Genomic DNA, 12,584 nt, shown 5'->3' with positions numbered 1-12,584 from the left:
CTGCCTGTCTGCTTCTACCCCTCATCCTGTCCTTCGTGTGACCAGGCTACGTGACATCCATTATGGGCAGGAGGAGGCCACTACCAGGGATCCACGAACGGGACCAGCAGCTCCGGGCACAAGCAGAGCGGCAGGCAGTGAACTTCGTGGTGCAAGGTACCTGGAGCCCTCCGCTCGCCTGGTGGGCCCGTTCACCTCCCAGATTTTTAAGGACAGCAGGGCTGGGCGTCACCCACCAGGTGTGGTCCCCGTATTCCCTGCCCCTGTCCTCCCTGGCAGGTACTGGCAGGGGCATAGTGGAATCTGCCCGAAGGTGAGAGGTGCTCAGCATGGGATGGTCTTTCTAGTTCATTTCCCCTGAAAAGGGCCTGGAGCCGGCTATCCCTGCGTCTGCAGAAGGGGAGCTGAGGTCCTGGTTTGTCCAGCCAGCCAGGCCTGGGGCTCAGTCCCTGGACCCTGGGCCTGGGACTCTGTTGTACCCTCCTGCCTGGCAGGTGTAACAGCTTGAGTACGGCGTCCAAACACAGCATGCCCCAACACCCACAGCCCCCAGCACCCATCTGTAGCCCAGCACCTGTAGCAGGAGGCAGGCTGGTGGTGATGTCACACTGTTTGCCTCTGGCTATGAAAACTCCATATTCATCTTTAGTCACAGCATACAGACAGCTCATGTCTCTGCACGGAGGTGAAGTGAGAGGGATGTGATTATGGGCTTCACACACCATGTGCAGTGAGTTGTCCACACATGGCCTCAGGGTGCCCTGGGAGTCAGTCATCCTCACTGAGGACTCCATGGGCCACAGATGAGAGCCCAGGTCGCAGGGCCCAGGGAAGGCACCTGGAGGTAGAGTTCCAGCCCCAGGGTGCCTGCTGCACCAGCCTATCCCAGAGGGCTGTTCTACAGCAAGAGGGTGGGACCCCAACAGATGTGGAGGACAAAGGTCAAGTCCCCAGCGAATCCTGCAGAGAGACCCTCGGGGCAGTGCTGCTCAGCTCGGGCTCAGCCCCTGACATAGTCTCAAGAACAGGAGAGATGGCAGCAGTTGGTGGGACAACTGCTAGGATCTGGTCTGGGCTCAGTATAGAGTCTTCCCAAGTCCTGTCCCCCAGCGTGACCACCCTGAGGATGGTGATAGCCCTCCACATTCTGCAATGGCTCAGATCCTGAGCCAGGTGCTCATGTATAAGGAAGCTGTCAAGTCATGACCACGTGTCTCTGTTCACTAGGTGTTTGCAGGGTGTCGCAAGGTGTGTGCACTAGGTGGGTGCAGGGTGTTGCAGGGTGAGTTCACTAGATGTGTGCAGGGTGTTGCAAGGTGTGTGCACTAGGTGTGTGCAGGGTGTTGCAAGGTGAGTTCACTAGGTGGGTGCAGGATGTTGCAAGGTGTGTGCACTAGGTGTGTGCAGGGTGTTGCAAGGTGAGTGCAGGGTGTTGCAAGGTGTGTGCACTAGGTGGGTGCAGGGTGTTGCAAGGTGAGTTCACTAGGTGTGTGCAGGGTGTTGCAAGGTGAGTGCAGGGTGTTGCAAGGTGTGTGCACTAGGTGGGTGCAGGGTGTTGCAAGGTGAGTTCACTAGGTGGGTGCAGGGTGTTGCAAGGTGAGTTCACTAGGTGGGTGCAGGGTGTTGCAAGGTGAGTTCACTAGGTGGGTGCAGGGTGTTGCAAGGTGAGTTCACTAGGTGGGTGCAGGGTTTTGTAAGGTGTGTGCACAGTGTTGCAAGGTGTGTGCACTAGGTGGGTGCAGGGTGTTGCAAGGTGAGTTCACTAGGTGGGTGCAGGGTGTTGTAAGGTGTGTGCACAGTGTTGTAAGGTGTGTGCACTAGGTGGGAGCAGGGTGTTGCAAGGTAAGTTCACTAAGTGGGTGCAGGGTGTTGCAAGGTGAGTTCACTAGGTGGGAGCAGGGTGTTGCAAGGTGTGTGCACTAGGGGTGTGCAGGGTGTTGCTGAAGCAGTTGGGGAGAGTCCTTCCAGAAAGAACTGCATATAAAAGATCTTCACCTGAGAAGCTGAGGAGGAGGCTTGGCCATGGAATCGAGCTGCCACTGTTTCCCGGTGGAGCCACCTCCTGCCGAGTCATCCGCTTAGCAAACATCTGGCTGAGCTGGGTAGGTGCCTGGAATGAGCAGTGGCCAGTGCCCGCAGGAAAGTTCTGCCTCCACAAGGGTGGACACGGCAGCCTGCCAGCCATGGCACCCTTCCCTGCTGGGTCTCCCCTTCACCCACACTATTCTCTCCCCCCGCTTCCCCTCCTCTTCTCCAGTTCTGTGCACTTCTCCTAAAGTAGCAAGTGTCCTGACATCCCACCCCTGCAGAGGGTTCCAATGGCCCTGAGACCCCGCATGGCCAGCAGGTCAGCCTCAGAGACCAGGCTTCCCTGTCCAGCATTCCTGCCATGCTCATGGGGGATAAACAAGTCTGTTCTGAGGGCACTGCCTTGGGACCACCACTGGAAGCCTGAACTTTGGTCCATTTCCCATGACTAGACCAGTTAAGACACCCACTATACACCTGGCACTGAGCTAGGCCTGTCCCCTACCTTGGCCAGTATTTGGCCAGGTCCTGACACAGCATCGGAGGGGTGAATGCTCACCTGACCATGTGGCTCCCCCAGATCCAGACGGTGCCTCACAGCCCCACTCTGTGCACTGAGGCCCCGGGAGACTGAAAGACCGCGCAGACAGAGGGTGGTGGGAACTGGGGTCCAGCCACATCGCACATGGTCACTTTGTCAGCTGGTGTGACGGACAAGTCTAGTGTCTACCCCGTGTGCATGCCCCAAGTGTGGGCAAGACTTGTGCACGTGCTGAGACATCATGACTTGAGTAGACCATGTTACATGGCAAAGAGGGCAGGTTGCCCTCGCCAGAAGTGTTCAGGGTCAGAGCCAGAGACTGACAGCAGCAGGTGCCCCCGCTGGCCGTGAAGGAACAAACTGCCTGCTGGTGTGCCCACCGCAGTGACCTAGGGTGGCCTCCAGGAGCCCAGTGCCCTCGGCCAACCGCCAGCACAGAAACAGGAGCCTCGGTCACTCAGCCGCAAGGACGTGAAATTTTCCAGCCACCTGAGGTCACTTGGAAGTGGGTCTCCCCTAGTTGAGCATCTTGATAAGGACACAGCGAGTCTCACCTAATCTCAGCCTGACCCACTCGGGGGACCCAGCATACATGTTGGGCTCCCAGCATGCGGGAGCCATGAGGTGGTGGGTCTGGGTTTCTGTGGGGTCGTGCACTACATGGCCTGGGAAACTAGGCCGGCTGGCCGGGCTGCACCGTGTTAGTGAGACAGAACCCTTTGTGCCCACAGGCTCGGCGGCCGACCTCTGTAAGATGGCCATGATCCACATCTTCGCAGCGGTGGCCACTTCCCCCACCCTGACGGCCAGGTCAGTGAGTGAGTGGCCAGTGCCTGGCGCGTGCACCGGCCCTTCCTGAGCCTGCTGCTCTGTAGCTGGCCCACATGCACACGGCCCAGGCTTCCCGCCACCATGGGTCTGGGTCATGGTTCCAACAAGAGCACCGCCCCCCAGGCCAAAAGACTCCTTGGAGTCCGAGCCCCTCTCAGCACTCCTGGGAGGGCCCTTCTCCTGACCGGGGCTGAGCCAAGCACCCGAGGGCCTGCTCACAGCAGCACATGGTGACCGCAGGCCCTCACCCTTAGCACCGTGCGGTCTCTCGAGGATCACCTGGTTCAGAAACGTGTCTCCCCAGGCCCCTGCCTAGGAGCTTCTAAGCTCCTTCAGGCACAGCAGCTGCCGGTCCGCTCCTCGGACAGGGCACGCTGCCCCACCTCTGCCCCACTGCTGCCCCCACTTCAGTGGGTGTGCGGCGCCCAGCTGTGCTGCCAGCCCTGCCCCTGAACCAGCCTTCCAACCCGCCTCGGACGGGGCTCCGCTGGCTGCTGGGCCACTGCTCTGGTCTGCCTCTGCTGCAGTCACTCCTGCTGGGTGCACACCCTGAGCGACCAGGGAGCTGGTGACAAGTGAGCATGTCAGACCGCAGGAGGTCTGGCTCCCCTCCTCCTTAGTCCCCAAGTACACTCGCCAGAGTGGGCCTGTCCCTGCCCAAGAGCCCCCGCAGCTGGTTAGCGTGTCCACTGCCCAGGGGCCTCCCGGCGGGTTAGGCGGCAGCCTCTGTGCTGGTGAAATGTCTTGTGGTCTCACCGGCCCCACCCCGAGGCAGGGCTCCTCCTGCCACCCTGAGGGACCCGCTCGCCTGCGGCTGCTTTCTCCCTCTGGGCTGCTCGGCCGCTGACATTATTTCGCGTTCTCCAGCCCTGTTGTGTCCTTACCCGAAACCTTTCATCTCTCTTTAAAAAGCCCTTTCCTTATTTCTTCAGATATTTTCTACTGTTCATTTTGGCCTTTGAGCCTATGTTCCTTTGGCAGTTTTAGCAACTTTGTACCGACGTGTGTACCAGGCAAAGGCCACCTGGAGGGTGGAGCGGCCTCCTGGTCCAGAGGGGAGGGGAGCCCAAGCCTCGCAGAGCCACCGCCCGCCACCCCTCACACCCTCTGTCCCTCTCCGCCTTCCCCCGGGAGAAGCAGCCTGGGCTGTCATCCCAGGCCTGGGGCAGGCTGGGCCAGATGCCCAGACCCCAGCCCCTGCTGGTCCCTGCGCACAGTCTGGGCTGCTTCTCTGATCTCTGCGGGGCCTGGGGAGGCAGGAGGCAGGAGGCAGGAGGCAGGGGCAGAATATAAACGCTCTCCTCTCTCTGAGACCCTCCCTCCACTCCCGCTGCCGCCTGCGTCCAGGCTTCCGTGGGGCTTTCCGCTCCGCTCCTCAGCCCGTGCATCTGCTGGCTGTCCTTCCGGGGTGAGTTTGGGGAGGGCAGATGCCTGTGTGGCTCCCTGTCCCGCAGGTCGCTCCACCCTGTGCAGCGGGAGCCAGCCTGGCCGGTGCTTGGTTTCTGTGGGACCAATGACGGAAGCTGGTGTGTGGGGGTTTGGGCCTTTTGGGTGACAGAGTTCTGGGGTGAGCATGAACAATCCTTACCCAAACGTAACAGCCCTGCTGGTCATCTCTCTGTCACGGGCCCTGCACTGTCCTCAGGGAAGACTTTCCGTAACGAAAGGCGCCGCGTTGCTCAGGGTTCCAAGCAGGTCGTGTGGGACGGCAGCTTTCATGCTGCTTCCTAACGTGGCCTGTTCTTCCCGGAGACAGAAGGTCCTGGGCTGTGTCTAGAGGGAGTGGGCTGCGTGGGAGCTGTCTGCCGGCAGCAGCGTGAGTGAAATAGGTTCCTGGGAGGCTTGTGGTCGTGCAGCAGACACCCCCAGAGCCTCGTCCAGTGGCCTTGAGTGCCCCATGGGTCGCAGCCACAGGACAGTCCCACTCAAGCCCACAGACCCGAAGTAGAAGGTTGGGGGAGCTCCACCCCGACCGGCTCAACTGTCAGCTTTGGTGGATACAGGGCCTCCGTGGATATGAGGCCTCTGTGGACGTGGGGCCTCTGTGGATGTGGGGCCTCTGTGGAAGAGGCTTTCTGGGTGTCAAACATGGCAGAGCTGGAAAGAAGCTGCAGAGGCTGTCGGCCCCAGAGCCTGAGTAAAGAGAAGGGAAACTGAGGCTCAGAGCATGACCCAGCATGTCCACATCCTCACAGCTGGACCAGCCCGGGGCCTCCCCACCTGCAGCTGCAGCCTTCCCTTGCCCTGCCTCTGAGGGGGGACCAGGAGCCCTGCCTGACTCCCAGCCTTGGCAGCAGCCCCCCGAGGACACATCTCTCCCTGGGGTGCAGGACAGCAGGTGCGCGCGCTGTGGAAGGTGGCTCGTCTGCCCCCACCTGCACAGCCTTCTGACCTCTGCCACCTCCCCATGCAGCACCCAAGGGCACCCTGTGGCCCAGCATCACGGGACACTCACTCTCTTGGCCTCCAAAGGGGCCCAGGGGAGGCAGGAGGACCAGCCAAGCAGTGAGGAGCGGCCTCAAAGGACTGCGGCGGCCAGATCTGGACTTTCCCGGAAGAAAGGGCAGTAGGTGGAGAGTCCGCAACAGCTCCAGGGTCCGCTCTGGAGGGTGGACAGGGGACGCGGCAGGAGGGACTCAGCAGTTACAGGCCTGAGCTTGACAAGCACACAGGGACTCGGGGTCCAGGAGGGAGCTGCCCTGAGCAGCCACAGACGGGGAGACGAGGCGAGGCTCTTCGGGAGTGTCCCCCCCTGGGGCGGCTCTGCACAGCCTCAGTTTCATCATCCCGGGGCAGGGCCGTGGGGTGGAAGTCACCCCCGCAATCAGCCCACCTCCGAAGCAGCGGACCTGAGACCTGTGTCCTGCCCCACACCACGCGCCTCTGCTCCTCCCTGTGTCCCCATTTCCAGTTAGAAGTGCGGTGATGTCACAGCCGGCGGGAGGGTGTGTGAGTGACTAGCGGTTCCACCCTATTCTTGGGGTGCTGCACCAACACGCAAAACCTCACATGCAATTTCGGGAAGTGTGAACCACGCAGCCATCTGCAGGGACTTTCAGGTACCTGTGCCGGCTTCTGCCCCCTTGAAAACCAAGTCCCCGAGGGAACCGAAGATCCCACCAGAGGCCTCGAGATCAATGAGAGGGCGAGACCAGGGCTGCCCGCCGGGTCGGGCTCCTGGAAGGGTGTGCCCGCAGCACCGGCCTGAGGACGCTCCCATGGCGTGTGCTCTCCCCGCTGAACACAGGCCCAGCGCCAGCAGCTCAGACTCCAAAGGGGGATGTTTCTCCCATCCTGAGAAGTCCAGAGCACCCCGGGTGCTGCCTGGGGTTCAGGGCAGCAGGACAAGGGCTCTCTGCCCCTTTCCTTGGTGTCCTGTTGGAGGGGTGCTTCGGCCACACAGCGCCCGCAGGCCAAAGGAGAAAGGCGTGATGGGCAGAGGGTGCCGAGGCCCGGCAGTGTGCTCAGCAGTTAGAGCGTCAGCCCTCTCACCGAAGGGTCATAGGTTCAATTTCCGGTCAAGGGCACTTACATGGGTGACAAGTGCAGGAGGCAACCAATCGATGTGACTCTCACATCAATGTTTCTCTCTCTCTCCCTGCCTTCCACTGTCTCTAAAATCAATGGGAAGATATCCTCAGGTGAGGACTAACAACATAAACGGGTCCCTGCGCTCAGCCAAGTCAGCCAATAGAGCCTCCCTGGCGTCGGAGGGACACGCAGCCAGCAGCCGCCCGTCAGAGAGCCCCACCCCACCCCACCCAGTGAGGAGAGCGGGAAGACTGGAAGGGGTGGGCCCCCCAACCTCTGCCTCTGGAGCCCTGCGGGTCTTCCACAGGAAGTGCCCCTTCCCCGTTTGGCTCACCAGTAGGACGACCCCTGTCCCTGAGCCTCCCCACACCTCCTCAGGGCCGCCCAGCTTCACCACATGGGGCGGTCTGCCCTCAGCCCCTTCCTGCATGCGCTGAGCCTGCCGGACAGGTAGGGGGCGGCAGAGTTGTGTGGCCCCTGCCCTCCAGAGACAGCCCAGGTCACACACAGGGCAGAGCACACGGGACACCCCCCAACACCCAGCACCCTTCCCCAAGGGCTGCAGACCCTCTAGATTGTCCTGAGTCAGCTGTTCCACCCCTGAGGGAGGGGCAGGCACCTCATCCCCCCTGAGGGAGGGGCAGGCACCCCACCTTCTGAAGAGTGTGCAAGGACTGGCACCACAGTGGGCCGATCCAACCACAGTTGTGTTTGTGCAGCGACTTGGAGCTGCAGGAGCCTGTCTCTGGGGTGGCCCTGTCACTGCATCCCTGCCCGGGCATACTTTGGCACCCACTGCCCATCAGGAATCTTGGTCCTGCTGAGACCCCTGCCCCTGGGCAGTGTGATGCCCAAATAGCATGGACTCCCCTTCCACAGGCCCTTCCATTTGGCATCTGAACCCCCTTTTTGCTTCCTCTGCCTACTGAGGCAGGTGAGACAGACACCCCTCTTGGGCATGCTGAGGGGCTTAGAGGGGCTGTGGATGAAGGGTGGGGTGTGCTGGGCTGTCAGGGGTCCCCTCCCCATGAGGATCTCCCCTGGGCTCAGCCCAGCCCCAGAGCCCAGAGAGAGAGGGCAGGCCTCAGGCTCAGGAACCAGCACAGGCTGCAGCGAGGTGCCCGGGCTGCAGGCAGGGACCATGGGGCTGCAGCGAGGTGCCCAGGCTGCAGGCAGGGACCATGGGGCTGCAGCGAGGTGCCCAGGCTCCAGTCAGGGACCATGGGGCTGCAGCGAGGTGCCCAGGCTGCAGGCGGGACCATGGGGCTGCAGCAAGGTGCCCAGGCTGCAGGCAGGGACCATGGGGCTGCAGCGAGGTGCCCAGGCTGCAGGCAGGGACCATGGGGCTGCAGCGAGGTGCCCAGGCTCCAGTCAGGGACCATGGGGCTGCAGCGAGGTGCCCAGGCTCCAGTCAGGGACCATGGGGCTGCAGCGAGGTGCCCAGGCTGCAGGCAGGGACCATGGGGCTGCAGCGAGGTGCCCAGGCTGCAGGCAGGGACCATGGGGCTGCAGCGAGGTGCCCAGGCTCCAGTCAGGGACCACGGGGCTGCAGCGAGGTGCCCAGGCTGCAGGCAGGGACCACGGGGCTGCAGCGAGGTGCCCAGGCTGCAGGCAGGGACCACGGGGCTGCAGCGAGGTGCCCAGGCTGCAGGCAGGGACCACGGGGCTGCAGCGAGGTGCCCAGGCTCCAGTCAGGGACCATGGGGCTGCAGCGAGGTGCCCAGGCTCCAGTCAGGGACCATGGGGCTGCAGCGAGGTGCCCAGGCTGCAGGCAGGGACCACGGGGCTGCAGCGAGGTGCCCAGGCTCCAGTCAGGGACCATGGGGCTGCAGCGAGGTGCCCAGGCTCCAGTCAGGGACCATGGGGCTGCAGCGAGGTGCCCAGGCTGCAGGCAGGGACCATGGGGCTGCAGCGAGGTGCCCAGGCTGAGCCAAACCAGCCAGGGCCAGAAATAAATTTTAAAACAAAGGTTTTTCCTCCCATCAGCTTTCCCTAAGCTAGTTTTCAAAATGAGGGGTGCTCCCAGCCCCTCCACCCCATTCCCAACTCATCTTCGCCCTCACCACAGGCCCCACACCTGTGGTCCGCAGGGATCCTTCTCCTCCGCTCGTGGCAGGGCTGACACCCCACAGTGGTCCGGGGGAGCTCTTCTCACGCTGCCGCTTGGACTCCCAGCCAGCTGTGCCCTCACCAAGCTCCCTGGTCAGGGCAGCCCCTCCCTCTGGGCCTTCGGCCTCTGCTCACCAGTCACTTCTAACCTGTGTCCCCCCTCCCTGGAGCCTGTCCTGATGACAGTGAGGTGACCCAGGCAGCAGCATCCCCCCTCCCCCAGTCCTCCCATCCCGCTAAGCCACATTCTCTCTGACAATTTGGAGGACGCCAACCCCTTGGTGCAGCTCCCGCGAAGCCCTTGCTGGGCAGACGGAGCTGGCGTCCTGGCTGCTCCCGTCGCAGGGTGACCCCTGGGCTGTGTCTTTCAGGCTGGTCGCCCAGATTCATGACGAGCTGCTGTTTGAAGTGGAAGACGCACAGATTCCCGAGTTTGCAGGTGAGCCCGAGGACACCAAGAGTTAAAGCGTGTCCCTGCGTCCGGCCCGGAATCTGCCCATGGCGGGTTCTCAGGCCCCTTCCCCGCCTCGTGCCGTGGTCACCGTGCCCTGGCCAGCAGCTCTCACAAACAGCGCTCGGCCGTGGACCCCTCCGCCACGGGGCCTGGGAGGGCGGGCCTGATGGTCTGAGAGGCCCTGTGGCTGAGGCTCAGTGGGCTCCAAGCCTGGGCCGCTGCCCCCGGGGCCTCAGGGAGGCCAGGACGTCCTCCCGCGAACAGTGCTGGCAGGGCGGGGAGCGGAGGACAGAGCCGCAGCCCGGCCTGCTCCCTGGTGTCTGTCCAAGTCTCCGCATGAAAGGGCAGGTAACGCAGGAGCCTGGATAAGTCTCCTTTACTAAAGATGTAAGCTAGCTCAGCGAACCCTGAACCCAGCTGACCCGACCCCACCTGGCTGCTGCCTTCCCAGGGCCGGAGCACAACCCCCCATGGTGACCCCACGGAGGGGCCGCCCACCAGCCCTGAAGCTGCCCCGCAGGCCTAACCTTCACCTGGCCCTTCACAGGGGACGGGGCCTCCTGCCGGCCTCTGGCGCCGGAGCCTCTGGGCAGAGAGCTGGAGGCCTGGCCAGACGCCTGCCCACACCGCCCAGGCCCGCGGGCCAGGGGAGGCCTGACTGAGAGACGTGTGGGGCCTCCTCAAGTGGGTGCTCCACTGCTGGGACAGTTGAGGGGCCTTTAAGCCTGTGCTGCGCTGCGGCCGGTGGGGGCTGTGGGTGCGCGCTGGGCGCTGGGCTCAAGCTGCCCCCCTTCTTCCCTTCCCCAGCTCTCGTCAGAGGGGCCATGGAGTCCCTGCAGCACGTCAGGGCCCTGGAGCTGCAGCTGCAGGTGAGGGTGGGCGGGGCCCCGGGCAGAAAGAGCACCTCTCCCCATGGGCAGCAGAGCCAGAACGGCCGGCCCTGGCCCTGCCCGAAGCACCTGGGCCCCCAGGCTGCCCTCTCCCACCTGCCCTTTGAGGGGCCAAGTTATCCTGGGTGGCAGGCATGGCCCCTCTGCCTGGTGGGCGTCCTCGGGGCTTCGGGGGCGGGGGGGCGGAACGTTGCCACATCTCCACCCAGGGCCACCCCCACCTGCTTCAGGTGCTGCTTGGGCCCAGCCCCGCTCCAGGCTGTTCACCTCTCAGAGGGGCTCCCTCAACCCAGGGGGAAAGAGGGAGAGAGGACGAGGGGGCAGGAGTCCCCGGAGCCTGTGCAGATGGACCTGGGTGGGACAGGAGCTGCCTGTCACTGTCCCTGTCCCTCGGAGGGCTGCAGCCCACGGGCACCTGGGAGCCAGCAGGGAGGAGGTGCAGGAGAGGCTGAGACCCCCTGCAGCCCCACTCTTCTGGGAGAGGCCCTGCCTCCTCCTCGGTCTTCCCTGGGGGCTGCGGCCACGCTCCGTCCCTAGGGCCCTGCTTGGGCCCCACCTTCTCCTGTAGGCAGTGATGATGGGGTCAAGGAGCACCACACGGCAGCCGGGGTCAGGTGCCGTGGGTTCTGGGGTGTCCACGCTTATTCCTACAGCAGGTATAGGCATAGGGGGCTTTTCTTTTTTTGTTTTAATTAATCCTCACCCGAGGATGTTTTTCCACTGATTTTTTGAGAGTCAAGGAGGAAGGGGGAGAGAGAGGGAAACAGCCCTGTGAGAGAGACACATCAATTAGTTGCCTCCCCGATGACCCTGACCAGGGCCGGGGATTGACCTGCAACCCAGGTACATGCCCTTGACCAGGAACCCAACCCCCTACCCTTCAGTCTTGGGCCAGCACTCTAACTGCTGAGCCACACTGGTCAGGGTACCATGGGGGCCATTCTTCCATGGGAGCCTAGGAACCCCCCACTAGTAGTCCTCCCCGTGGCTGGGGCTGCAGCCTGGGTGCCCACCCTATGGAGAGGGAGCTGTTGAGTGTGGTCCAGGGTCCACTCAGCATTCAGGACACTGGCACCTCTCGGGGCGGCCGACCCCCCAGGGAGCAGCCCCCAGGTGACCCGCACAGGTTGGGCACCTTGCCCCGCCCGGCCGCCGGCCCGCCCGCTGCAGAGACCCTGGCAGGTCAGGTCGCAGTATAAGCCTGGGCGTGGGTGTGAGGTGGTGTCTGCCTGTCCCTGCAAGTGGAGAGCGCATCTGGCTGTGGCTGCGTTGCTGTGGCCTGGGCCAGTGTGGGTCTGGGAGCTGCCCAGGCCTGGTGCTCACCTCTGGCTGCCACCCACAGGTGCCCCTGAAGGTGAGCTTGAGTGCTGGCCGCTCCTGGGGACACCTGGTGCCACTGTGAGAGGCCCTGGACCCTTGGCCACGCCCACGTCCTGCTGAGTCTCCAAGCAACCACCAGGCCACCGCTGGCCCCTGGTCAGCACCTGCCCCCTCGCCTGCATTCTTTGCCTTCATTTGGTCTGTAGCCCCGGGCAACCGCGGGAGGTCAGAACTGGTTCCCACCGGCCCCCTGGTGTGGCCTTTCCCAAGGTCAGCGCTGGTGGTTTGTGCCGGCAGCTGGGGCAGGACACGGCACGGGCCAGACACCCTCTGGAGTAAACGCCACATGCAAAGCTGAGTGCATCCTTCAGAGTGACTTCTTCCTGCGGGTGGGAGCTGCCCAAGCCCTCGGCCCCCCGGCCAGAGCCAGGGCTGAGCACTCCATGCAGCTGCCTGCAGGGCCTGCAGTCTCCCCACCATGGCAGGCCGGCCGGCGAGGCCCAGGGAGCAGGCTGTCCCCCAGCCCAATCCACTCTCAACGCAGTTCTCACAGACCCCCAGTGCCAAGGGAAGGGCCCAGCTGTGCCCCGCAGCCTTGCAGCAGCCTGCGTGGCCTCAGTGTGACGGCCCTTGCATGATGGGGAAACTGAGGCATGGTTACAGCACTTGTCAAATACACACGGCTGATAAGTGCCCAGCTGGGTCTGCAGTCGGCTGTACCCCACACACTGCTCTGCTGTGCCTGTCTTGGCCCTGGGGAATGCGCCCCGGTGACCCCGTTTCCAGACCCTGGCACCTCCTCCCACTAGCTTTCGGATGTGGACCTAGGCTCCACCCCTGGTCTCCATGGCATCTGACCAGGGCGGGGTGAACATGTTGA

The 12,584-nt window shown here is 63.3% G+C and overlaps 1 protein-coding gene across 1 annotated transcript in view; it reads left to right on the top strand.

The window, feature by feature from the left end:
* Positions 1–11,786, top strand: part of POLN (DNA polymerase nu) — a 134,899-nt gene extending 123,113 nt beyond the window's left edge. Inside the window, exons 21-28 of the mRNA XM_036279945.1 lie at positions 46–156; positions 280–313; positions 495–508; positions 3,301–3,379; positions 7,310–7,381; positions 9,412–9,479; positions 10,302–10,363; positions 11,727–11,786. Of these exons, the coding sequence (XP_036135838.1) occupies positions 46–156; positions 280–313; positions 495–508; positions 3,301–3,379; positions 7,310–7,381; positions 9,412–9,479; positions 10,302–10,363; positions 11,727–11,786 (500 nt within the window). The remainder of the gene's footprint in view (positions 1–45; positions 157–279; positions 314–494; positions 509–3,300; positions 3,380–7,309; positions 7,382–9,411; positions 9,480–10,301; positions 10,364–11,726) is intronic.
* The last annotated feature ends 798 nt before the right edge of the window (positions 11,787–12,584 follow it).

The sequence above is a fragment of the Molossus molossus genome, unplaced genomic scaffold (genome assembly GCF_014108415.1).
Source record: "Molossus molossus isolate mMolMol1 unplaced genomic scaffold, mMolMol1.p scaffold_m16_p_1, whole genome shotgun sequence".
Classification (NCBI taxonomy): domain Eukaryota; kingdom Metazoa; phylum Chordata; class Mammalia; order Chiroptera; family Molossidae; genus Molossus; species Molossus molossus.
This window is presented reverse-complemented; position numbering and strand designations above follow the sequence as displayed.